The sequence below is a fragment of the Trichomycterus rosablanca genome, chromosome 2 (assembly GCF_030014385.1).
Source record: "Trichomycterus rosablanca isolate fTriRos1 chromosome 2, fTriRos1.hap1, whole genome shotgun sequence".
Lineage (NCBI taxonomy): Eukaryota > Metazoa > Chordata > Actinopteri > Siluriformes > Trichomycteridae > Trichomycterus > Trichomycterus rosablanca.
Genome location: NC_085989.1, coordinates 32,219,654 through 32,243,531, shown reverse-complemented (window position 1 = coordinate 32,243,531; position 23,878 = coordinate 32,219,654). Strand labels below are relative to the sequence as shown.

At 38.0% G+C, this 23,878-nt stretch overlaps 2 protein-coding genes across 3 annotated transcripts; one reads left to right on the top strand and one right to left on the bottom strand.

Moving 5' to 3' along the window:
• The first annotated feature begins 6,055 nt into the window (after window positions 1–6,055).
• gja4 (gap junction protein alpha 4) lies at window positions 6,056–7,099 on the top strand. The gene has a single exon (XM_062990722.1). The coding sequence runs from the start codon at window positions 6,056–6,058 to the stop codon at window positions 7,097–7,099; it is 1,044 nt and encodes a 347-aa protein (XP_062846792.1).
• An 11,093-nt stretch (window positions 7,100–18,192) lies between these two features.
• On the bottom strand, window positions 18,193–21,395 carry smim12 (small integral membrane protein 12). Of its 2 annotated transcripts, none has more exons than XM_062990721.1 (2): window positions 21,291–21,395; window positions 18,193–19,009 (listed from the first exon to the last, which is right to left on the bottom strand). In XM_062990721.1, exon 2 carries the CDS (start codon window positions 18,980–18,982, stop codon window positions 18,707–18,709), a length of 276 nt encoding a protein of 91 aa, XP_062846791.1. In that variant the 5' UTR covers window positions 18,983–19,009; window positions 21,291–21,395; the 3' UTR covers window positions 18,193–18,706. The 2 variants fall into 2 exon arrangements, with proteins under 2 accessions (XP_062846791.1, XP_062846789.1); XM_062990719.1 differs by having other exon boundaries at window positions 21,287–21,394.
• Between the last annotated feature and the right edge of the window lie 2,483 nt (window positions 21,396–23,878).

The following is a 23,878-nucleotide window of genomic DNA, read 5'->3' as shown; positions in this document are numbered from 1 at the left end:
CAGAAGATCTCTACAAACAAGACATCAGTTACTAAGACACTGAGGATGAAGTAAGACAGGCCTTAAGATCACTGCAAAAAGATAACCACAGGAATCAATAACATTACAACTTCTTCTTCTGAAGAAAAAGATTTGGTTAAACTGATGATCAAATTATGACAACAAATCCTGAAAGCAATTCAACAACTAGCAGATTGGAAAAGGTCAGTTTATATCACAATATCAAAGACAGGAGACAAAAAGGGTGCAAAAGGTCATGCAGTTTATTCTCGTATTACACAGCAGTAAATTTATGCTGAAGATTTGTCATTGCAATGCTTTAAATTGAAAAAAAACTGTCAGATGTGCAAGGAGAAGTCAGAGGAACAAGAGATATCAATGCAGATGTATGCTAGATCATGAAAGCCAAGGAATTCAAGAAAGAAATCAACATGATCTTTATTGACTACAGTAAAGCTATTGTCCACACAAAATTATGTAATGCCCTCAGGAAAATAACATAACATTTTATTGTTCTAATGAGAAATCTCTAAACAGACTGAATCCACAATGGCGAAGAGATACAGTGCCTTGCAAAAGTATTCAGCCCCCTTGAACTTTTCAACCTTTTGCCACATTTCAGGCTTTAAACATAAAGATATGAAATTGTAATTTTTTGTGAAGAATCAACAACAAGCGGGACACAATCGTGAAGTGGAACGAAATGTATTGGATATTTTAAACTTTTTTTAGAAATAAAAAACTGAAAAGTGGGGCGTGCAATATTATTCAGCCCCCTTGCGTTAATACTTTGTAGCGCCACCTTTTGCTGCGATTACAGCTGCAAGTTGCTTGGGGTATGTCTCTATTAGTTTTGCACATCGAGATACTGAAATTTTTTCAGTAACAGGTTTTCTTCCAGAATGGTCCTGTATTTGGCTCCATCCATCTTCCCATCAATTTTAACCATCTTCCCTGTCCCTGCTAAAGAAAAGCAGGCCCAAACCATGATGCTGCCACCACCATGTTTGACAGTGGGGATGGTGTGTTCAGGGTGATGAGCTGTGTTGCTTTTATGCCAAACATAACGTTTTGCGTTGTGGCCAAAAAGTTCGATTTTGGTTTCATCTGACCAGAGCACCTTCTTCCACATGTTTGGTGTGTCTCCCAGGTGACTTTTTATAGATATCTTTGAGAAATGGCTTTCTTCTTGCCACTCTTCCATAAAGGCCAGATTTGTGCAGTGTACGACTGATTGTGTCCTATGGACAGATTCTCCCACCTCAGCTGTAGATCTCTGCAGTTCATTCAGAGTGATCATGGGCCTCTTGGCTGCATCTCTGATCAGTCTTCTCCTTGTTTGAGCTGAAAGTTTAGAGGGACGGCCGGGTCTTGGTAGATTTGCAGTGGTCTGATACTCCCTTCATTTCAATATGATCGCTTGCACAGTGCTCCTTGAGATGTTTAAAGCTTGGGAAATCTTTTTGTATCCAAATTCGGCTTTAAACTTCTCCACAACAGTATCTCGGACCTGCCTGGTGTGTTCCTTGGTCTTCATGATGCTCTCTGCGCTTTAAACAGAACTCTGAGACTATCACAGAGCAGGTGCATTTATACGGAGACTTGATTACACACAGGTGGATTCTATTTATCACCATCAGTCATTTAGGTCAACATTGGATCATTCAGAGATCCTCACTGAACTTCTGGAGTGAGTTTGCTGCACTGAAAGTAAAGGGGCTGAATAATATTGCACGCCCCACTTTTCAGGTTTTTATTTCTAAAAAAAGTTTAAAATATCCAATAAATTTCGTTCCACTTCACAATTGTGTCGCACTTGTTATTGATTCTTCACAAAAATTACAATTTTATATCTTTATGTTTAAAGCCTGAAATGTGGCAAAAGGTTGAAAAGTTCAAGGGGGCTGAATACTTTTGCAAAGCACTGTACACACACTGTCCATTTTATCAGCTCCACTTACCATATAGAAGCACTTTGTAGTTCTACAATTACTGACTGTAGTCCATCTGTTTCTCTACATACCTTTTTAGCCTGCTTTCACCCTGTTCTTCAATGGTCAGGACCACTACAGAGTAGGTATTATTTAGGTGGTGGATCATTCTCAGCACTGCAGTGACAATGACATGGTGGTGGTGTGTTAGTGCAAGGGTTTTCAACCTGTGGGGTGCACGAGTACTTGTCTGGGGGGGTACTAAGCAATTAATTTTTAATTTTTAACTAAAGCAATTCATTTTTCACCCACGGGAGACATATTTGATTAGTCTCACTGACCACGCACACACGCACGTTTAATGTTATTCAGTTCAGTTTGATAAAAACCTTCAAAATAGAGCTATTAGCAAAGATAAACCGGTGACAAAAGCAACGACCGCTGTTATAGGACGTGTGTGTGTCTTTAAGAGAGAAGCTCTGTTCACAGTATCGATATTAGTGATTCAGGAGTCGATTCATTTTAAGCGCAGCGTAAGTTTCTTTTCTCAGTCATCTCTCTGTTTTTACTGTTATAATGAATGTTGCGGTTTTAAATAAACACCAACTACTACAGACAATTTTGTGTGACTCGCTTACCTTAAAAAGCTCAGGCTTAATTAAACTGGTTATTCCCACAGAGCGGGAGCCGACTCAGACTCGTTCTGTCTGTGGAGCTAAACGTTTTCTGTCAGTCAGAGCAGATGATCCTGAACTAACCAACTTAGTAATTGATGAACTTTTGTCTATGCTTGACTCTGTGAAGTAACGTTTTCTGCTCTCATCTACATCAAAAAGCAAGAACCGCTTACGTTTTACCAAAGTGAACCATGAATTTATATAATGTGCTGATAGAATCGGCTCAGATGGGATCGGGAAGTTTTATCTTTTTAAAGTAATATTTTCAATCAACAAAATCATATGTATGATGTGTACAACGTTAATTACGTTTTTTTAGCTTGTCAGAAGCTTTCTCAATGATTTCTGTGCGGTGGTTGACGAAGGGGAGGGGGCGTGGCACAAGTTGGGGGGGGGGGGGGGGGGGGCACACGAAGGGGGACGCATGTCCAAAAAGGTTGAAAACCCAACCCCTGTGTTAGTGTGTGTGATGCTGGTATGAGTGGATCAGACACAGCAGCGCTGCTGGAGTTTTTAAATACCGTGTTCACTTACTGTCCACTCTATTAGACACTCCTACCTTGTTGGTCCACCTTGTATATGTAAAGTCAGAGATGATCGCTCATCTATTGCTGCTGTTTGAGTTGGTCATCTTCTAGACCTTCATCAATGGTCACAGAACGCTGTTGGCTGGATATTTTTGGTTGGTGGACTATTCTCAGTCCAGCAGTGACAGTGAGGTGTTTAAAAACTCCATCAGCGCTGCTGTGTCTGATCCACTCATACCAGCACAACACACACTAACACACCACCACCATGTCATTGTCACTGCAGTGCTGAGAATGATCCACCACCCAAATAATACCTGCTCTGTGGTGGTCCTGTGGGGGTTTGACCATTGAAGAACATGGTGAAAGCAGGCTAAAAAGGTATGTAGAGAAACAGATGGACTACAGTCAGTAATTGTAGAACTACAAAGTGCTTCTATATGGTAAGTGGAGCTGATAAAATGAACAGTGAGTGTAGAAACAAGGAGGTGGTTTTAATGTTATGCCTGATCGGTGTATAATCAGAGAAGAAGGACTGAAAACATGTCATTGAGGATTCAAGATTGGTGGAAGAAACATCAATAACCTTTGATAGCAGATGAAAACACTCATAACAGGAAATCAGGAAGACCTAAAGGCCCTTTTATAAAAAACACAAAGAAACAGGAAACAAAAGGAAAAAAAACACTAACCTATTACAATTCATGGACAAGATTTTTCAAGTGGTGGACTGCTTTTGCCTACTTAAATATTTTTATTACAGCAAATGATTCAGCAGGAAATGACACAGACTGGCACTTGGGAAAACAAAAAATGAAGAAACTGAAAGATTTTTAGATGTAACCATTTGTCTATAAGAATTTTCCTTATTATGTTTTTTTTTTTCCTGTGGTTCTTTAAGGATGTCAAAGCTGGAAAATATAAAAATGGAACAAGAAGAATTTCAATGCCAAAAGAACCAAACTGAAGCTCATTTGAGCTTATTTTAGACACATTAGAAAATCAGTTCATTGGAAAAGACTTGGAAGAGTTGAATCTAAATAAAGAAGAGGACTGCCAGAATCAGCCAGTAAGAAGCCCCAAATAGAAGACAGGATGTTATGGTTGTCACGAGTCAAGTTTGACTTGACGGCACTTAATACTTAATAATAAATGCAAATGTATGGGTTTTGTTTGGATTGCACAGTGATCTATTACACTAGCCCACCACTCCTGAGATCTAAGGGTGTGTTCGAAAACCTAGTGAGCTCTCTACATAGACAGCATTTTACTTCACCCTACGCACACTCTCGAGAAGAAGGCTGTCTAAATTCTTAGATGCCTTAAAATGCTGCCTGGTAAGATACCTTAAATTTTTATGGTATTTTGACTGAATAATGAAGGAGCATTTGATCCTTCCTTAGCGCTGAAGTCAATCTCAGCATTCGGTGCGGCACAACTTTTTTTCTCACGGATGGCGGATGAATGTGGAGCAACAAACAGAGTTACTTTTAAACGTAAATAAATGATCACTGATATTTAATTTGTATAAACTTCTACAAGTGTATTTATTTGTAAATTCAGGCTTGTCAACGACAATTTAACCATTTTCAGTACACGGAGGGAGATATTAGTTGACATGCTAGCTGTGTTGTGCCACCTCATCCCATTGGTTTGAATGGAATGAGGCTAACTGTGTTAGATTAGTAAGCGAAAACTGATGGACTCGCTGTAATCGCTGTCTAAGTAGCGCGTCCGATGACTTGTTAGAATCCTCTCTATGTAGGCAGTAGACAGCAGAGTAGCTCACTAGGTTTTCGAACAAACCCTAAGTTTGAAATTCAGCAGTGCTATCGGCCAACCAGGTGTTCTACGGGCCCTTCACGACCCTGCCTAGGATAAGATATAATACAGCCTAATTGAAATTAAAAGTGCAATCTTTATAAACTGCTTTACTGAGAATGTGCTGCACATGTCTCATTTTAAAAGTATAATTCAGTACAGAATTAATAATAATAAAAATTATTATACATTCACATTCTTTTAAATTGTTATTTTTTTTCATAGGATTTTCTTATTTATTTATGAATGTTTTATACAGTTTAGGTTTCGGCAAGACCCCAAAACAGAAGCAGATCTTAAAAAATAACAAAATGCTTCATTGTTTAAATTAAGTAATGGTATTAGTGTCATTTTATTCATCAACCACTTTTTCCTGGTCAGGGTCGCCCTAGGTCTGGTTCCAGTAGGACACACTGGGTGCAAAGCAAGAATATCATGAACAGGGGTACCAGTCCACTGGCTTCAGCCATCCCTCTTTAAGACATAGCCAAACATGTCTGTAAAGATGCCCACCGAGGTTGGTAGCTGAGTGGAAATTCAACCCCAGATATTATACACTGTTTAGGGAGAAATATGCAAATAACTTCCAATCTTTATTTAAGGAACATAATTTTTAAATATTTCAATATTTTCTTGCACATTTCTTGACAAACTATAAATCCTCTGCCCATATTAGTGACTCAAAAGTGTTTGTGGATATTGCTTTTGTTCCAAATCAGGATCACAATCAACTGTTGACATCACATCATTACTAGCCCTAAACTGCCCCTGTCCCAGCTTGTGTTGCAGGCCTGAAATGCAGGAATGGATGTATATTAACAAATGAAATTAAGTTAACCAGACAAAACATGAAATGTTTTGGGTTTATCATGTCTGCAATTAAATAAAAGTAAATGTATGAAACACTGATTTTGCCCTCCATACTGTCCCAACTTTTTCTATTTAAAGTGCATCTTGTGTAATACAAATGTCAAGAGTATTGGCGATAACAAGAACAGTGAACATATTACTAATTACATTAGTTATCTGTTTGTTTGTTTATTTACTTAGTTATTTATTAATTCCTTTGTATGCATGTGTGTGGTTGCAGGTACAGAGGATGTCAAGAGCTGACTGGGGTTTTTTGGAGCGCCTGCTAGAGGAAGGTCAGGAGTACTCAACCAGCATAGGACGTGTGTGGCTCACTGTGCTTTTTCTCTTTCGTATGCTCGTTCTGGGCACTGCAGCAGAGTCTGCATGGGACGATGAGCAACTGGACTTTATCTGCAACACCAAACAGCCAGGCTGTGAGTCTGTCTGTTACGATAAGGCTTTTCCTATCTCACATTTCCGGTACTTTGTTCTGCAGGTCATCTTTGTCTCCACACCCACTATTTTTTATTTCGGATATGTGGCTCTTAGGGGCCGCCAGGAGGCAAAGTCGGAGAGTGTGGAAGAGGAGCGTCATGAGAGACCAAAGGTTAAAAAATCCACTGAGATGAATCTAGAGGTGATACAGGAAGAAGATGAAAATGAAACAAAAGAAGTAAAGAAAACGAAACTTCCAAAAGGTCCTCCTAGACTTAAAGGGAAGCTACTGGGGGCATACGCCACCAGCTTAGCCCTGAAAGTTGTACTCGAGGTGGGCTTCATTGTTGGACTGTGGTTTCTCTATGGATTTGTAGTTCCAGCCAAATATGAATGCCAGAGAAGCCCCTGTCCCCACACGGTAGATTGCTTTGTCTCCCGGCCCACCGAAAAGACAATCTTCACAATATACACTCAAATTGTTGCTGCCATTTCTGTGTTACTGAACATTGTGGAGCTATTTTACCTTCTTCAGTTGGCCATCACACACCACCTGGAGAAGAAGTACCAGAACCAGGAACTAGTAATAGCAAAGTCTCAGACAAAATTGCAACCGAGTGAGCTTCAGGATCCAACATACCAGAACGGGCATCCTTTACCCTTTGAAAGAAATGACAGCTATACCCAGTCTACTGTTGCACAGACGGAGACGGACCATGCTGACAACACACTTCCTTCATATGTAAACTGTATTGGTGTCAGGACTCATAGAGGTTACCACCACAAACAAATACGCACCAAACACAATAAGAGTAATTCTACTGAGAAACACTCTACAGAAAAACATTATGTGTAAATGGAAGAAAAAGACAAATTTGGTCCAGTGTCATGGATCCTGTTTTGGAATCCTGTGTTGTGTAGGTCTCAGTGAGTTACTGTGAGGAAATTCATGGTGCTATAAGCCAAACTACCATTTTTTCCACATAATTTATAAAAAATAAGGCTATTTAAATGAAAGACTGTGCTTCAGTGCTAATTAAATGAATATTTCAGAGATTTAAGGTTATTAACTGTCCTAATGCTTGCTGCCACTGAGCCAGTATGTTTTGTACACACTTCATATACAAAACACTCAATTATGTGTTTTTTTTTCCCCTTGACTCGCTTTTAGCCAACTGATTATAACATTCTCAACTCCTACCCATTTTATGCAACATCAATCTCAAATGGTAAGATTTTACAGATGGTAAGATGGATATTCCAAGATGTGAAGCCAGCCATGTGGAAATCAATGCAGGATCTTAAACTGTTTTCTTCAACACTAATGACCCCTCCGACACACAAGATTGTGAAGCCTTGCTTTGATTGATAAGGTAATAAGAAATGCTATTCCTTCCACGCAGAAGAAGGGCCAAAAATAATCCCTTGGATTTTTGATCATATGTGGTTATGGCATAGTTATGGACCAAACACACATTTACATTTTCGGCATTCTAAATGAGCTGCAAGGGTTTAATAGTGGACATGGGAGCACCTGCCAGGAGGGAGTTGCAGTAGTCCAGCCGTGAGATTACAAGTGACTGCACAAGAATCTTAGTAGCTTCCATGGAGAGAAATGGCCGAATCTTCCTGATATTGTAGAGGAGGAACTGGCACGCTCTCGTCATGTTGGCTACATGAGGAAAGAAGGTCAGTTGGTTATCCAGGACGACACCAAGGCTTCTTACATTATCAGTCTGATTTGAGGTCTGAGGTCTTTGTAGATATACTCTTCCTCTTCCATAAGCACCAATACTAGTGTGATCCATACTACTATGATACATACTAGTATGATCACAAACATACTTTAAAAGCACTTAAACCATGAGCAATTTAGTTTTTTTGGACTCCTAAGAATTATAAATTGTGGCAAAGTCAGTAATTGAGCTCACAGTTTCCCAAAGTTAAAAGTCATATTTTTGTGCAATTTTGCGCAAATTGTTTTGTTACTTGACAGTAAAATGTACTGGTTATGTTAATGGACTAGTAATCAGAAGGTTACTTGTTCAAGCCCCAAATCTTAAATTGTATTCAGTCCTTATTGTAAGTCGCTATGGGCAAAAGCATCTTCTAAATACATAAATGTACATTTCATTTACCCCCAGTATCTTATTTTCCTTATATTTACTGTAATATTTATTTTCAAATGTTACCTTAACAAACAGCAGAAATAACTGTAAACTATGCACCAAACGTGAATTTAAATAGATGTAATTTATAAAGATGTATTTAATTTATTTTTTTGTGCTAATAAACTATTTAATGCAGATTGCCTTTCCATGTAAAGTGTTTTTGTCATACAGCCTCATTAATAAAGGGAAATGCCAATCCACTACATACTATAAAGGTACAATAGAAAATGCCTGACAGTGAACGTGTGTGCTTATTAATTTTACTAGTCTGCAGAGGTGGAAAGAGTACAAAAATATTGTACTCAAGTAAAAGTACTATTACTTTAATGAATGTTTACTTACGTACAAGTAAAATTACTAGTCTAAAAATCTACTCAAGTAAAAAGTAAAAAGTAACTCAGTTAAAATGTACTCAGAGTAAACGTTACTTAGTTATTTTTTTAACAGAAGGAGGGGGGGAGGGGTCTCTCCTGTGCAACAGGACAAGTGGATATAAATCTCACAATAGTTATTTTTAATTAAAATATAATATAAACAAACATGTTGATACAACATTTAAAACATTTAGGGATGTGTCATTTTAGTACAGACCATCCCATAAAACCTTTTCAAACTTTATAACCACTGAAGTTGGCATTAATTGTGGACGCTATAGACCAGCCTTCTTTTCATCACCAACAAATACCAAAAAAACAGTCATACTGCAAATCAAGTCAAGGTTACAAGTGTTGTGACTTTCACTAAACGACCCAAAGAAAACCTTCAAGATGTAAGATAAAACTTTGCCATTCTTTGACATCAGACTATGTTATCAAATAACAAAACATCAAACTCCAAACATGTTAAACTTTTAAAATCACCTTTCCCTCCCTACTCTATACCTAGATTACAGCTCCTTTATTTTAGTACCCGTTTATTTTCCATCGCAGAATTCACTGCAGCAGTTTCCCAGACGCGATTTTTTTACTCAGTAACGGATGTTATTTAAAATGTAGCGAATTACAATTCTTAAAACTACGGAGCCCCCTACAATACAATACAGTAATCCCTCCTCGATCGCGGGGGTTGCGTTCCAGAACCCTCCGCGAAAGGTGAAAATCCACGAAGTAAAAACCATGTGTTTATATGGTTATTTTTATAACCCGATTCCATCGGCTTTAGCATCTTGTCATTAAAACCAATGGATTGAGGTAGCACAGCATGCTAACGTCAATATAACATTTCCCTTCATGTAACGATAACGGTTACATTTCCTGACAAGCCTGAACTTGCAAATAAAAACACTCGGTACAAGTTTATACAAGTTAAAAATCAGTAATATTTTATTTACGTTTGAAAAGAACTCCATTCGTTTGTCCGCACCGTCAGCCATGTTTGAACAGCCTCCTTATCAGGAGCGCGCACAGGATGACGTAAAATGCGTCTATTTAGAGAGAGAGCTAGCTTTTCGAACACACCCCCCTTGTCTGCAGAACTTTATCAAGTTCTCTCTCCTGTTTGTGTGTACGCTGTCTGTGCACGCCACTACGCATCTTGACCAATCACAGAAAAAAAAATGGGAAAAAAAAGGGAAAAAAAAACGAATCGGCTCCCAACCAGGAGCCGAATCCCATCGTTCACTTTAAAGAGCCGGCTCTTAGAGCCGGATCGTTCGCGACCGACCCATCACTAGCAGAAATCCGCGGTTTATATTTAGACATGCTTGCAAATAAAATCCGCGATAGAGTGAAGCCGCAAAAGTCGAAGCGCGATATAGCGAGGGATTACTGTACTCAACATCTACTTGTATTTATAGTCATTTTACAGCCAGTACACTTTAATATTGCAGATTTGTAAAATGGGTATATTTACTGGTATTGATTTTTTTTTTCATTCATTTGCGACACAACCCAGAAATGTGTCAATTTGCTACAATTTAATTTGAGACTGAGACAGTTTCTTGGACTTAGTTTATGTAGTTTTTGTCCTGACAATTGCAATGTGAATGGTAATAGAATAAGTGTGTTCCATTCCAATCTATGTCCAATCAATTCAAATTACAACACATGAACTTCAGTTCTAGAGTTCTAGACACATCTTAAGGATAATTCAAGCAAGCAGGATGCATCTGAACACAACTTGAACTTCAGTAAATTGGACTTTTTTGACTATTTTGACTAGCCTTGGGGCTTTGTTATATTTGTTCAATCATCTTATAACTATCATTATACAGTATTTACTGATGATAAGTCATCCACTAAGTTTTCTATTTGGTGAAAGAGATCATTTACTAGGTGGACCAGTTAACTACACACTTTTTATACATCCAACCTACCGGGAGAATATCAAAGCAATGAATGCTAAAAAATAAAGTGTAAAGAACATCAGCAGTTTATTTATTTATTTATCAATTTATTTATTTTTAGCATAATAAAGAGTCTTTGCATTGTGAAGTTTGCAGCAGTTGTCTGGAACGGAAGTGCTTTGAGAGTGCCCCACAGGATGAGGTCAGCAAACAGTTGGCAAAACAAAAGTTAATAATAATAATAATAATAATAATAATGGATACTGAAAACCTAGGTTTGATCCCCACTGTCTGTCATTTTTTGTGAGGAGTTTTGCATATTTCCTCAGTATTCACATGAGTTTTAGTCAGAAGCTACACTGATCAGCCATAACATTAAAACCACCTCCTTGTTTCTACACTCACTGTCCATTTTATCAGCTCCACTTACCATATAGAAGCACTTTGTAGTTCTGCAATTACTGACTGTAGTCCATCTGTTTCTCTACATACCTTTTTATCCTGCTTTCACCATGTTCTTCAATGGTCAGAACTCCCACAGGACCATCACAGAGCAGGTACTATTTAGGAGGTGGGTCATTCTCAGCACTGCAGTGACAATGACATGGTGGTGGTGTGTTGGTGTGTGTTGTGCTGGTTGTGCATGTCCACTCACTGTCCACTCTATTAGACACTCCTACCTAGTTGGTCCACCTTGTAGATGTAAAGTCAGAGACGATCGCTCATCTATTGCTGCTGTTTGAGTTGACCATCTTCTAGATCTTCATCAGTGGTCACAGGACGCTGCCCACGGGGCACTGTTGTCTGGATGTTTTTTTGGTTGGTAGACTATTCTCAGTCCAGCAGTGACAGTGTAGTGTTTAAAAACTCCATCAGCACTGCTGTGTCTTATCCACTCATACAAGCACAACACACAATAACATGAACCACCCAAATAATACCTGTTCTGTAGTGGTCCTGGGAGAGTCCTGACCATTGAAGAACAACATGAAAGAGGGCTAACAAAGCATGTAGAGAAACAGATGAACTACAGTTAGTAATTGTAGAACTACAAAAAGCTTCTATATGGTAAGTGGAGTTGATAAAATGGATGGTGGTTTTAATGTTATGGCTGATTGGGGTAGATTGGTAACAGCCCACAAGCTGATTTTTAATAAACTTAATTGTATTGGTCAGAAAACAAGTGGGACATCAACATAAAAATCTTTTTGTATTTTTACATTTATAGTATTTTTATAGTAAAATGTCAAAATATGTATGCTAATCAGGCTACTGGCATTGTTTACAGGCAGAAAGTTCTGGAGTTGCCAGAGACTTAGTATTCATGTACTGATTGTTAAAACATCAGAGCAAATTAATTCATAATTTTGAGCTTAGATAGTGATCACTCTCGATGTATTGCTGTTTTAAACAGAAAAATAATTTTTGCTCTATTATAATTTATCTGAGCCCAAGAACAACCAAGAAAGATATTTCTACATTAATATTTGGTTATATTAATTGTATGGTTATTGTATATTGGGTACCCATAACATACTTTTTTTTTCTGTCATAGCACAAACTCATGTGTCATATTTCCTGTATCCTGATTTGGTTGTACTAACTGCTAATGCATTTCCCTCTTGCATAAATGTACTTTCTAGACATCCAGCCAAAGGAAAGAGGCAAATTTCTAGTCTGCCAGAAAAAACGTATTCCAAGCCTTGGCTAAAGTGATCAAGCTGTGTTGGGTTTGGGTGTTCCAAAAGTGTCTTCTGAACAGATGGTAGCTCTAAACTGTTAGTCATCCTGCTCCCAGTGAGATTTGAACACCAGTATCAGTCCACTAATGGTGATGACTCGGGAGGGTGCAGTTCCTAACTAAAATACCTACATGCCAACATGTTTTTTTTTAATCTTTTTTTTTTTTTTAAACAGCAGCATCCAGCTTATGTGCCATCCAAATGTTTTTACAGAAAAAAGCACTAAGATTATTATTAAATTGTAAAAGGGGGTTATAGACAAGTGAATGAATGTATGTTTACCTACATGATACATTATATTTTTAGTAATTATCTTGTAGCTAATACATTGCAAGCTCACTACGCTAGCACACATGTATTAAATACATTCTGATCCTTTATAATTAAAATATTTAATTTAAATGTTAAAATTAAATATTATATTTTAACAGTTTTCACTGTTAAAAGAAACCAGGTAATTAAAAATGCTTCACTTATTTACATCACCTCTTCAGGATCTCTGGGCAAGAATGCACCACAGACAGAACACTAGTCCATTGCAGTCACCACACCCACACATTTATGTCTGCTTACATCTGCTGAAAGTAAATATCCATACTGAGATCATTTTGGGAGGGTGAGGAAAGCACAAAGTACACAAAGCAACTGGAGGTGAAAATCAGAACTATTTTTGGACGTGGTCTTAACGTCACCCGCTGTGCCACCATACCCAATTTCTAATAATCAAAATCTCTTAATCAAAATGGGTACTTTTTAGCACAAAAAACAAAATAAGTTTTACCTCTAGACCTCATTTAAAGAAGGCAGTGCAAGACATCTAATGCAGGGACCCTTGGGTGGGTCGTGAGCCAAAAAAATGGAATGCAGATAATAATAATAATAATAAAAATAATAAGAATAATAATTTTCTTTTTCTCTATTTCCCCCTCAATTTTCTCCCTAATTTAGTCCTATCCAATTACCCTGATTGCGTTACACGTCACCTCTACCGATACAACCCTCAACTGCTGACTGAGGAGCTTTGCAAATGACACACGCCCTCTCCGACACGTGTCTGCACGTCTGCATCTTTTCACCTGCACGAGGTGAGTTCATATGCGGATCAGCCTTGTGCACGGAGAGCCATGATCAGCATTATTCCTCAACTCTGCTCAGGCACCATCAATCATCCAGCAGAGGTCGTAATTGCACCAGTTATGAGGAACCCTGGTCTAGCTTATCCCACCCTGTGAACAACAGCCAGTCGTTGTTCATTCGATACGATGTATTCGAAATCCCAGCTCTGGTGTGCTAGCGCATTTTACCGCTGTGCCACCTGAGCAGCCTAAATAAATGAATTTTAACAGGCACATAAACACAAAATGAACTTGTACACGAACACCCCCTTGTAAACCACGGTGGGACCAGATTGCCACCAATTTTATTAATTAAGTAAATTTCGTTTTGTGTTTAGTTTTGATGCATTGTTTGTGATGCACGAGTCGCAGTAAAAATCACGGACAAAATGTGGGTCACTTGGAAAAAAGTTTGATAAACCCTGTGCAGTTATTTCATAAATAATATACAACCCAAAATATACAAAGGGGATTAGAACAGCAGGAATGAGGGCAAATGATAGATTGTATTTTAGAAATCTCAATCAGAAAGGACACAAAAATACCTTGTTGCGTGAGCTATTGATAAGACACTAATAAAACCTAACACACTCAATAGCCTTGGTGTTATTAATAATATTTCCTTCTATATTTTTTCAAAGGGTATGCAAACTTCTGTATTTAATTGTAATATCAAATATTAAACATATGAACTCTTGATTCAGGGCATATTTATTATTTACAGATTTACTTATTAAAGTCCTTAGTTTAGACAGTTAAGAGGAAATGCTCTTGTGTCTGCTTCCTGACTTCAGCGTTTCTCTCTCCAGGGATTGGTACAGAGAATTGTTCAGCATGACAATGAAGCAGAGGTGGGCATTGTTAAAATGTTTATAATGAACTTCCACCAGCACCATTGTACAACTGTCAAAGCAAACTCATCAAAGGCCTGTGATGAATAAATCTGTGGGAAAGTGAATGAATATATCAAACACATAAAAATGCTAAATTGTTTTGTAATGCACTTGTGAAAAAGAACATTAGGTCAGCACTCTAAAGTTGTTTAAAGGGTTGGCAAACAGTCAACAAAGGGCCAAATCCATACCTGTTTTTTTTGCTGTTTCAATAAGAATCACATTACCACACATTTTGTCCAGTTACTTCACTGACAATTTTTACACGACAGTAGAATCGTTCTTATGTCAACCAACCTAGGTGGTGAGAGGGGATTGCACCTTCTTCATCCAAGAAGCATGATGCTAGCTTACACCTTTTGAACTCTTCATGCAACCCTTTGGCAGCTCGCAAATAGACCCAAATACCCAAATAGACCCAAATCCCATTGGCTGGGATGCCAGAGAATAGGATTGGTAATTTTATGTACGGAGGCAATGTTTAAAGTCATAGGCTGTGTTACATACAAAGAGATTGAATTAGTGCCTATTATAACTTAAGACTGAGGTGTTTAAATGTACCCTCTACTCAACAATCAGATCAAAATCTCAGTTCGCATGCACAGTCCAAGTAATCCAATCCAAAATGACATGCAAAATGAGTACCATTTGATGTTTGTTACCATGATACCAGTCAAGAGTAAGAGGAGCAATAGTATTTTACCTGAGTTTTCAGTTGGTTTGTTTGTTTAAGCATTTTGGCAGACTCGCTTATTAAAAAAGGGGAGAGAGACACCTAAAACTAACACCTAACTGGTGATAAGTGGAGTCTTCCAACACTTGATTGCACTTGTGGATAGTGACCTCTGCCGTATAATGTTCTGGCACACCTCTGAAGTTGTGTGGTTGATTTAAGTCAGCATTGCTATTCTCTGTTAAGTCTGAGTCACTAGAATGGTTGGATCTTTACATGTAATTAGTTTGTCACTAACTCTATTGTTGTAATGCAACACAATGAGTAGGAGGGTTCTTTGATTTACAGGAAACAGTGTTTGCCTTTAATTCTCATATAGAACATAAAAAGTAAAAAGAAGAAATGCTAAAAGCACTTATAAAGAACTTTAGGTGGTCATCCATTATCAGTATCTTTCCCTCAAAACATGCCACTGTACTTTATATTTTATAGGTAGTATTTGGGTGGTGGATCATTCTCAGCACTGCAGTGACACTGACAAGGTGGTGGTGTGTTAGTGTGTGTTGTGAGTTTTTAAACACCTCACTGTCTCTGCTGGACTGATAATAGTCCACCAACCAAAAACATCCAGCCAACAGCACCCCGTGGGCAGAGTCCTGTGACCACTGATGAAGATCTAGAAGATGACCAACTTAAACAGCAGCAATAGATGAGCGATTGTCTCTGACTTTACATCTACAAGGTGGACCAACTAGGTAGGAGTGTCTAATAGAGTGGACAGTGAGTGGACACGGTATTTAAAAACTCCAGCAGCGCTGCTGTGTCTGATCCACTCATACCAGCACAACACACACTAACACACCACCACCATGTCAGTGTCACTACAGTGCTGAGAATGATCCACCACCTAAATAATACCTACTCTGTGGTGGTCCTGGGTTGGTCCCAACCATTGAAGAACAGGTGGAAAGCAGGCAAAAAATTTATGCAGAGAAACAGATGGACTACAGTCAGTAATTGTAGAACTACAAAGTGCTTCTATATGGTAAGTGGAGCTGATAAAATGGACAGTAAGTGTAAGTCGTATATAAATACACATTTAAAAATCTTCTAAAGAATTTAGGACATACAATCAGACATTTATTTAATACTGTAGAATCCCTAATCCTAAACTGTACTTGGGTCAACGGGACAGTAATGAAACTCTAGGGAAGTTTGGAGATGAATCCAAGTCATAAATCCCCAAACAAGTTCAAAGCAGGACAGTGTATCAAGCTGTGGGAACCAAACTGTACAGCCCATGGGAAAGGGGAGGATTCCAAGCGCTGCTCGATTGTTTTTGTGGCTGATGGGAATCTTGGTAGTGAATAATCATGGCGACATTGTGCACTAGATTTGTATACTTCCTGGCTGAAGAGACTTTAACAAAGCCGACGCCGTCGCTCCCTCTTCCCATTGCTCAAAAACAATGGAGCAGCCCAGTCTTACCTTTTCATGCCAAACTCCTTGTGTACTTTACCTGTACTTTCACCTATCTGCTCATGACCATATTACTACAGCAGTTCATGAACCTTCTGTGTTGGTCATGTAAACGGCATCATCTGATAACTAAAGCAGATGTGTGGCTGTTCACCAATTTCGAGAAATCTGATAAAGAAAGCTGAATTTTATGCCAGTAAGGTACTCAGTGAATGTGATGTCATTTGGTCAGTACTATAAGTTCTCAGATAAAATCACTTGTAGTAAAGCTTATTACTGTATAGTAAGGCTGGGCAGTATGACCAGTATATTTATCACAGTAGTTTTCACGGTATATCACGGTATGTTTGATTTTTTGTATGACTGGGACTTTTTATATATGTATCTGTGGCTGTCATAAGTACATAGAATATAAAAAAAATTTATTTCACCATGTACAGTATATAATGAAGGTTTTGAGTACTATAAGCTTTGCTTGTCCCCACAAAATAACACAATATATGATAGAATCAGTATGCATGAAACAGGTGCAATGTTTATTATTAATATAATATTTAAGTATTGAACAATTACCTTTAGCTCTCCCTTTAACAAATAAAACCATGGTTGCAGTCTCCCAGTCACCACTAATGAAGTGCACAGTTATACTGTTATACTGAGGTATGACTCCACTGATTGCACAACCTGATCACAGGTCTGTTGTAGAAAAGTGGATGATTTTACAAATTTACGCTTCCAGCTTGCTTCGGTGTTGTTGGTATTTCGGTATAGCAATTAAACTGAAGCATTTTCGCCCCAATAGTAACGTCACTTAACCGTTTGCTTTTTGCAACAACCGTGCCCTGACAAACCGTACAGTACATAGTGTTTTAATCTGTCAGAACAAAAAAAACTGACACAGCTCATTTCTTTGCTGTTTTTGTTTATTTTTTTTCCACCATATTGAGAAAACCTCTCTCATCTGTTAACACTGGTTAACACTGGCAGTTGTAGCCAGCTCAATAAAATTGGGCTGAACAGTCATGTGCTCATACGCCTAAGGAACTAACCTGATCATGAAGCCACAACAATAAAAGCCTCAAACACGGTTTCAGTGGGTGAACATTACAGCACAGAGTCTCACCATGTACTGAATGACAGAGTGATGTAGATCCACAGAACATACATAACCAGTCAGAATCAGTCAACACTTTAGATAAGTCCAAGACAAGCTAGCACTTCTTTGGTCGATTCCTCTCCAGCAATGCCCTTGGGGTACACTTAAGTTTGTCTTTTAGACTCAGGACTTGTGTGCTGTCCTGACCCACAAGCTCCTCCAATTTCCAGTCCTCATGAAGCTCGGCAATGCCCTTCTCTTCTCTGGGTGTTTTCGGGGTGCCCCTGATAAACCACTCCAGGTGATACTGCCGCCCCATGCTGATAAAATGGACAGTGAGTGTAGAAACATGGAGGTGATTTTAATGTTATGGCTGATCAGTGTAAGTAAACAAACTAAAATGGAAACTATGAATTATTACTAACATCTGTCCAATTCCCTAGCACCCCACCTGGAAACAAAATATTTTCTATAAACAAGACCAACAATGCAGATATTTCCAGTTCATGTTCATTTATTACCTGTTATTATTCTGATGCACAAACTAAAATATGCATTTAGACAAACACGTGTTTTCAAAAATAGTCCAATTATAAATAGACAGCATTATCACTTCAGTACCACTAAACAAAATACACCAAGCATTCTTGTCAAAGTGGGAAAATTACATATTCTGAAAGACTTTCCCCATGTTCCAGTCCCTTTTACATCAGAGTTCGCTTCTACATACTTTTAACTGGTCACGCATTAGACAAATGTGGCCTTTCTTTCATGGTGGGTCACATGAAAGTAGATGGGACTGCATATAAACAGAAGCTATTAAAAGTTTTTTACCAAATTGGGCTGAAAAGTCATGAGCTCATACGCCTAAGGGACTAACCTGATCATGAAGCCACAACAATAAAAGCCTCAAACACGGTTCACAGCACAGGGTCTCACCATGTAGTGAATGACAGAGTGATGTAGATCCACAGAACATACATAACCAGTCAGAATCAGTCCAAGACAAGCTAGCTCTTCTCTGGTCGATTCCTCTCCAGCACTGCCCTTGGGGTAAACTCAAGTTTGTCTTTCAGACTCAGGACTTGTGTGCTGTCCTGACCCACAAGCTCCTCCAATTTCCGGTCCTCACGAAGCTCGGCAATGCCCTTCTCTTCTCTGGGTATTTTCGGGGTGCCCCTGATGAACCACTCCAGGTGATAGCCAACAGCACCCACTACGAAGGCCACAGGGAAGGTAACGTAGGGTGCATAGGCACGCATGGCGGTCCACATAACTGGCCACATGGTGGTATTCTTGACCCAAAGTTCAGACTGTTCAAATAAAAAAAGATGATATGAAATAGGTGATTATGCATGGACTATAGTGTTAATGACAAATATCATTAAAAAAAACTGTCTGATTACCAATAATTGGCCAATCTGTACAAACCTTAAACTATTTTAGTAGGTACACATAACTGAAATCAGCCAAAATTGGCTAGGTTAATCTTAAAATGTTTTAGATACCAGTACCTGACAAGTTTACTCAGAATCTAAAGCTACTGTTGGCATTTAATTTATTTATTTATTAGGATTTTAACATCATGTTTTACACTCTTTGGTTACATTCATAACAGGACAGGTAATTACTGGTTACACAAGATTTATCAGTTTAAGTATTTAAAGTCAAACACAGTCATGGACAATTTTGTATTCAATTCACCTCACTTGTAGGTCTTTGGACTGTGGGAGGAAACCGGAGCTTCCAAAGGGAACTCATGCAGACACGAGGAGAATGTGCAAACTCCACACAGTGCTACCCACTAAGCCACCGTGCCGCCAAAAAAATAAGCCAATTAAACATGCCTATATTTGTTTTTATACCTATATAAAAACAAGTATAGGCAATTAATACATACATATATCTGAGATTGAAGCCCTGTAGAACTTCAATCTCATATTTATCCTAAACGTATTTAAGCAACCACCTTAAAGCTTCTACAGTACCACTATACCACAATCCAAGACAAATCCACAATAAAAGGAACCAACTGTTAACAATCAGAAGCATTAACATTGACCTTTCATTTGCAAACAACTATCTTGATCTACAAACCTTTGGTGATAACACTCTTTGGACAAACAAATTAAATATGAATCTTTTAGACAAACTGGGTCTATTATTACTAAACAAGTGCAATTGTGGTCAGTTGTAATTAATGATGTGTAATTAGCAGACATGATATGCATGTACTTTTAATGTAGTTAGTTAGCTTTGTTTTTCAGGGTTGCTGTGGTGTAGCCGAGCTACATTATTGTGTAACTGTTACTTAGATAACATTTCAAAAGTAGCTTATCCAACAAAGCACAACAATACAAATACACATAAAAATCGTCAGTCTACAAACATTGAACGTTGAATTGTACATATTTTATGCACTGATAAAGGAGAAAAAAAGCTGTATATTATAAAGTATTTTTGCATTATTTTCTAGAGAAGCCAAAAAAAGAAAATTATATGTATGATGATATGGACTAAATATATATATATATATATATATATATACACCGACTAGACATAACATTATGACCACTGGTAACACTGATTATCTCTTCATCAAGGCACCTGTTAGTGGGTGGGATATATTAGGCAGCAAGTGAACATTTTACCCTCAAAATTGATGTTAGAAGCAGGAAAAAAGGACAAGCGTAAGGATTTGATCGAGTTTGACAAGGGCCAAATTGTGATGGCTAGATGACTGGGTCAGAGCATCTCCAAAACTGCAGCTCTTGTGCCGTGTTCCCAATCTGCAGTGGTCAGTATCTATCAAAAGTGGCCCAAGGAAGGAACAGTGGTAAACCGGCGACAGGGTCGTGGGCGGCCAAGGCTCATTGATGCACGTGGAGAGCGAAGGCTGGCCCGTGTGGTCCGATCCAACAGACGAGCTACTGTAGCTCAAACTGCTGCAGGAGTTAAGGCATCTTACAGGAGTTAAAGGATCTGCTGCTAACATCTTGGAGCCAGATACCACAGCACACATTCAGGGGGCTAGTGGAGTCCATGCCTCGACGGGTCCGGGCTGTTTTGGCAGCAAAAGGGGGACCAACACAATATTAGGAAGGTGGTCATAATGTTACGCCTCATCGGTGTATATATAATGGTACATTTTTTTTCTTAAATAGTTTGTATATGCTAATTGTGTTTCTTTCACAAAAGCTATGGCATTAAATACCCTTTGTTTGCTTTATAAACAATCGAACGTCACTGTTTTAGTGTATTTAATTTTGGCTAACGTGAGATTTTTGAGGTCACAGTGTTTCGTACATCAAATTGTGGTGAAGATTCCATCAAACTTTCTAATGTTTCGTCTAATTCGTGCTGAATCACATCAGTGATTTAGATGTTATAACAATAAAACGCGATGATTAAAGTTGTATCACGTGGTATAGGGAACACCGTAACCTTACTGTATGACCCAGTGTAGGTAAATGTGACTGTATAAGGACATGCGTCTAATACATTAGAACTACGCAACAACCGTATAATTTCTATTAGTAACAATCCAACATATCTATACAACATTAAAAATGTACTACTACTAGTTTTACCTACTAGAGGTGAATTAGATGTTCACAGCTCTCTCATCATGCTGATTTCAGATGTAGCATCAATAAACATCACTTCCTGCTTCTAAATACCGCCCAATTCTGATTGTCCGAAATCCCACCCTATTCACTATGTAGTGCACTATTTTTTTGTGAGGTCAGGCTAGAACAAGTGATTCAAACTTGTTTCGATTCGTTTGAAGCGCAGATCCAAAAACAAGAGCTTAATGTACTATACTGAAAAATACAACTAAACAAAAGGCTAGATACATTTATGATACAGGATTTTACATTTTATCGTACGACTTGATTGTTTTAATAGTGCTTAATCCATTACTTAAAATACGCCCGACTCATAGCGATGGATATATGGATATACTGTATATGGATAGTGCTTCTCCAGAACATTCTGTATAAAACAGTAAATAAACAAACAAACATGCATACAAATAAAGAACATAATGTAATTTACCGTCTATAATTAACTAGCGATTCATTACATTTACATTTTGTAGTTTCATTACAGTTACTCTGCGGTTAACAGGGCTGTGTGATTGTGGCGAGTCGAGCGTTCGATTCTTTTTCCGATTGAATCGGTTCACTTAATTTTGTTTCTCAAAAGCCCTGTTCTTTCTTTCACTACTACTTGAGGAGATTTCTTCTCTTTATTGCATAGCATACCAGAAAATACCTGTTATAAGTACGAACGCTGTAAGGAATATCTATCACTGCATATAGTGTTTATAGTGGATAGTGAGTAAGACGCGAATTGAAACACATCCAGAGTCGCATTACTGTACAATACCAGTCCTAAGTACGAATTGTGTAAGGAATAGCTATCAGTGCACGGTTTTATAGTGGATAGTGAGTAAGACGCGAATTGAAACACATCCAGAGTCGCATTACTGTACCATACCAGTCCTAAGCACGAACGATGTAAGGAATAGCTATCAGTGCACGGTTTTATAGTGAATAGTGAGTAAGACGCGAATTGAAACACACCCATAATACCACTACTGTACCAGAGCGGTAGAGAGAACAGAGTGGCGACACTCGCATAGGGAACCGTTGGAAAGGGGGCGGGATATTTTTTTGCGCAGCTTCCGGGTTGTGAAGCTCTGAAAAGTTCCAAACATCCCATAGAGCCCCATTCATTTTCACTACTAAACAAGCATTTTCAGCTGTATGTTGCTTTGTTTAAAAAAATAATGAATTTGATGTCATTAATATACTTAATACTGTTATTGTTTAGCATTTGCTCAGCACTAAATGTTACATGTTTATCTTAATTAATAGGTATAACCGAATTTAGCTTAGTCGGTTAAGCTAAATTAATGACACACGAGTCTTTTCACCTAAAATGAGTTGATTAATTAAGAGTCTTGTTACAGAAATGATAATTAAACATTAGAGCCATAAAAAATCATGCTACTTTTACTTTCATACTTAAGTACATTTGAAGGTAAATACTTTAAAAGTACCTCCACTTTTCAAGTGGAGGTAAAGAGTATTTTTACTTTTACTACTACTTTTACTCAGCTACATGGTTTGTGTACCTTGTCCACCACTTGCATTAGACAAAATGAACTAGTGCATATTCATAATGAATTCATTAATGTATTACATGTAGGAATCAATGATTAATCACTCATGAAATAAGACATGAATTAATGCTTTTTCATGTACCTGCACTACAGTATAATGTTAAAGGTACGGTAGTGTGTTTATGAATCTGTTCATTCAGTGCAGGTAAACCTTATGAATCCAGCCACATGGCTTAGTGTTTAACCAAAATGATTATTATTATGAATCCTCAGGAAAGTGAAGGGAGGTTAGTTTATGTAAAAAACAAAACATAAAAAACTTTAATCTCTGTACTGTATATTGTCTCTACTACTTAATGATATCGCATTATGTAATGTATGCTAATATAATGTACTGTGTGTTAACAAGAACGACCTGTTAACAAGTCATTATAAACATCAATATTCCACTTCATATACCAAATTGACATTAAAGTAGATGCAGTGAATGTAAAGGCAGTTGAAAATACCCAGAAATTGTACAAATGTTTATTATTTAGCGTTTAATATTTCATTCACTGCTGCCTGTCCCATATGAGAACATGACAGCGCCGGGTTTGTTTGGAACTATTGGAGGGTTACATGAACCACGTGACCGCGTAGCGGCGAGATCAAGGAGTGTCGCAACTCTCTCTATCTATGGCTCTGTACTGTACCATTTAGATTGACTGGCATTGACGTTACACTTTCTCATTCGTATAAAATGCTGTCAGTTACAGTGTATCATTATGACATGACGACCTGTAGTGTTCGCCCTGTATAACAAGCCTACATCGCCCTCTTCAGTTCTGTTTTAAATGGCACAGATCTCTATGAGGGTGATTCTTCAATTGGGGGAACTTTTACGTCCCTAGGTTATAAATTTGTGTATTACAAAACAAATATTTTAGGTATTAAAAAGATCATTCATTGCATCACTAAAAAATTACATACCAAAATAATTATGATTTCCATTTTTTATGATGATTTAAACATCAATATTTTGCTTCTTTGGCCATGTCCCCAACCCAGA

Coding starts and splice junctions, on each gene's coding strand:
- smim12 (XM_062990721.1), bottom strand. CDS start 18,982: ATGTGGCCAGTTATGTGGACCGCCATGCGTGCCTATGCACCCTACGTT.
- gja4 (XM_062990722.1), top strand. CDS start 6,056: ATGTCAAGAGCTGACTGGGGTTTTTTGGAGCGCCTGCTAGAGGAAGGT.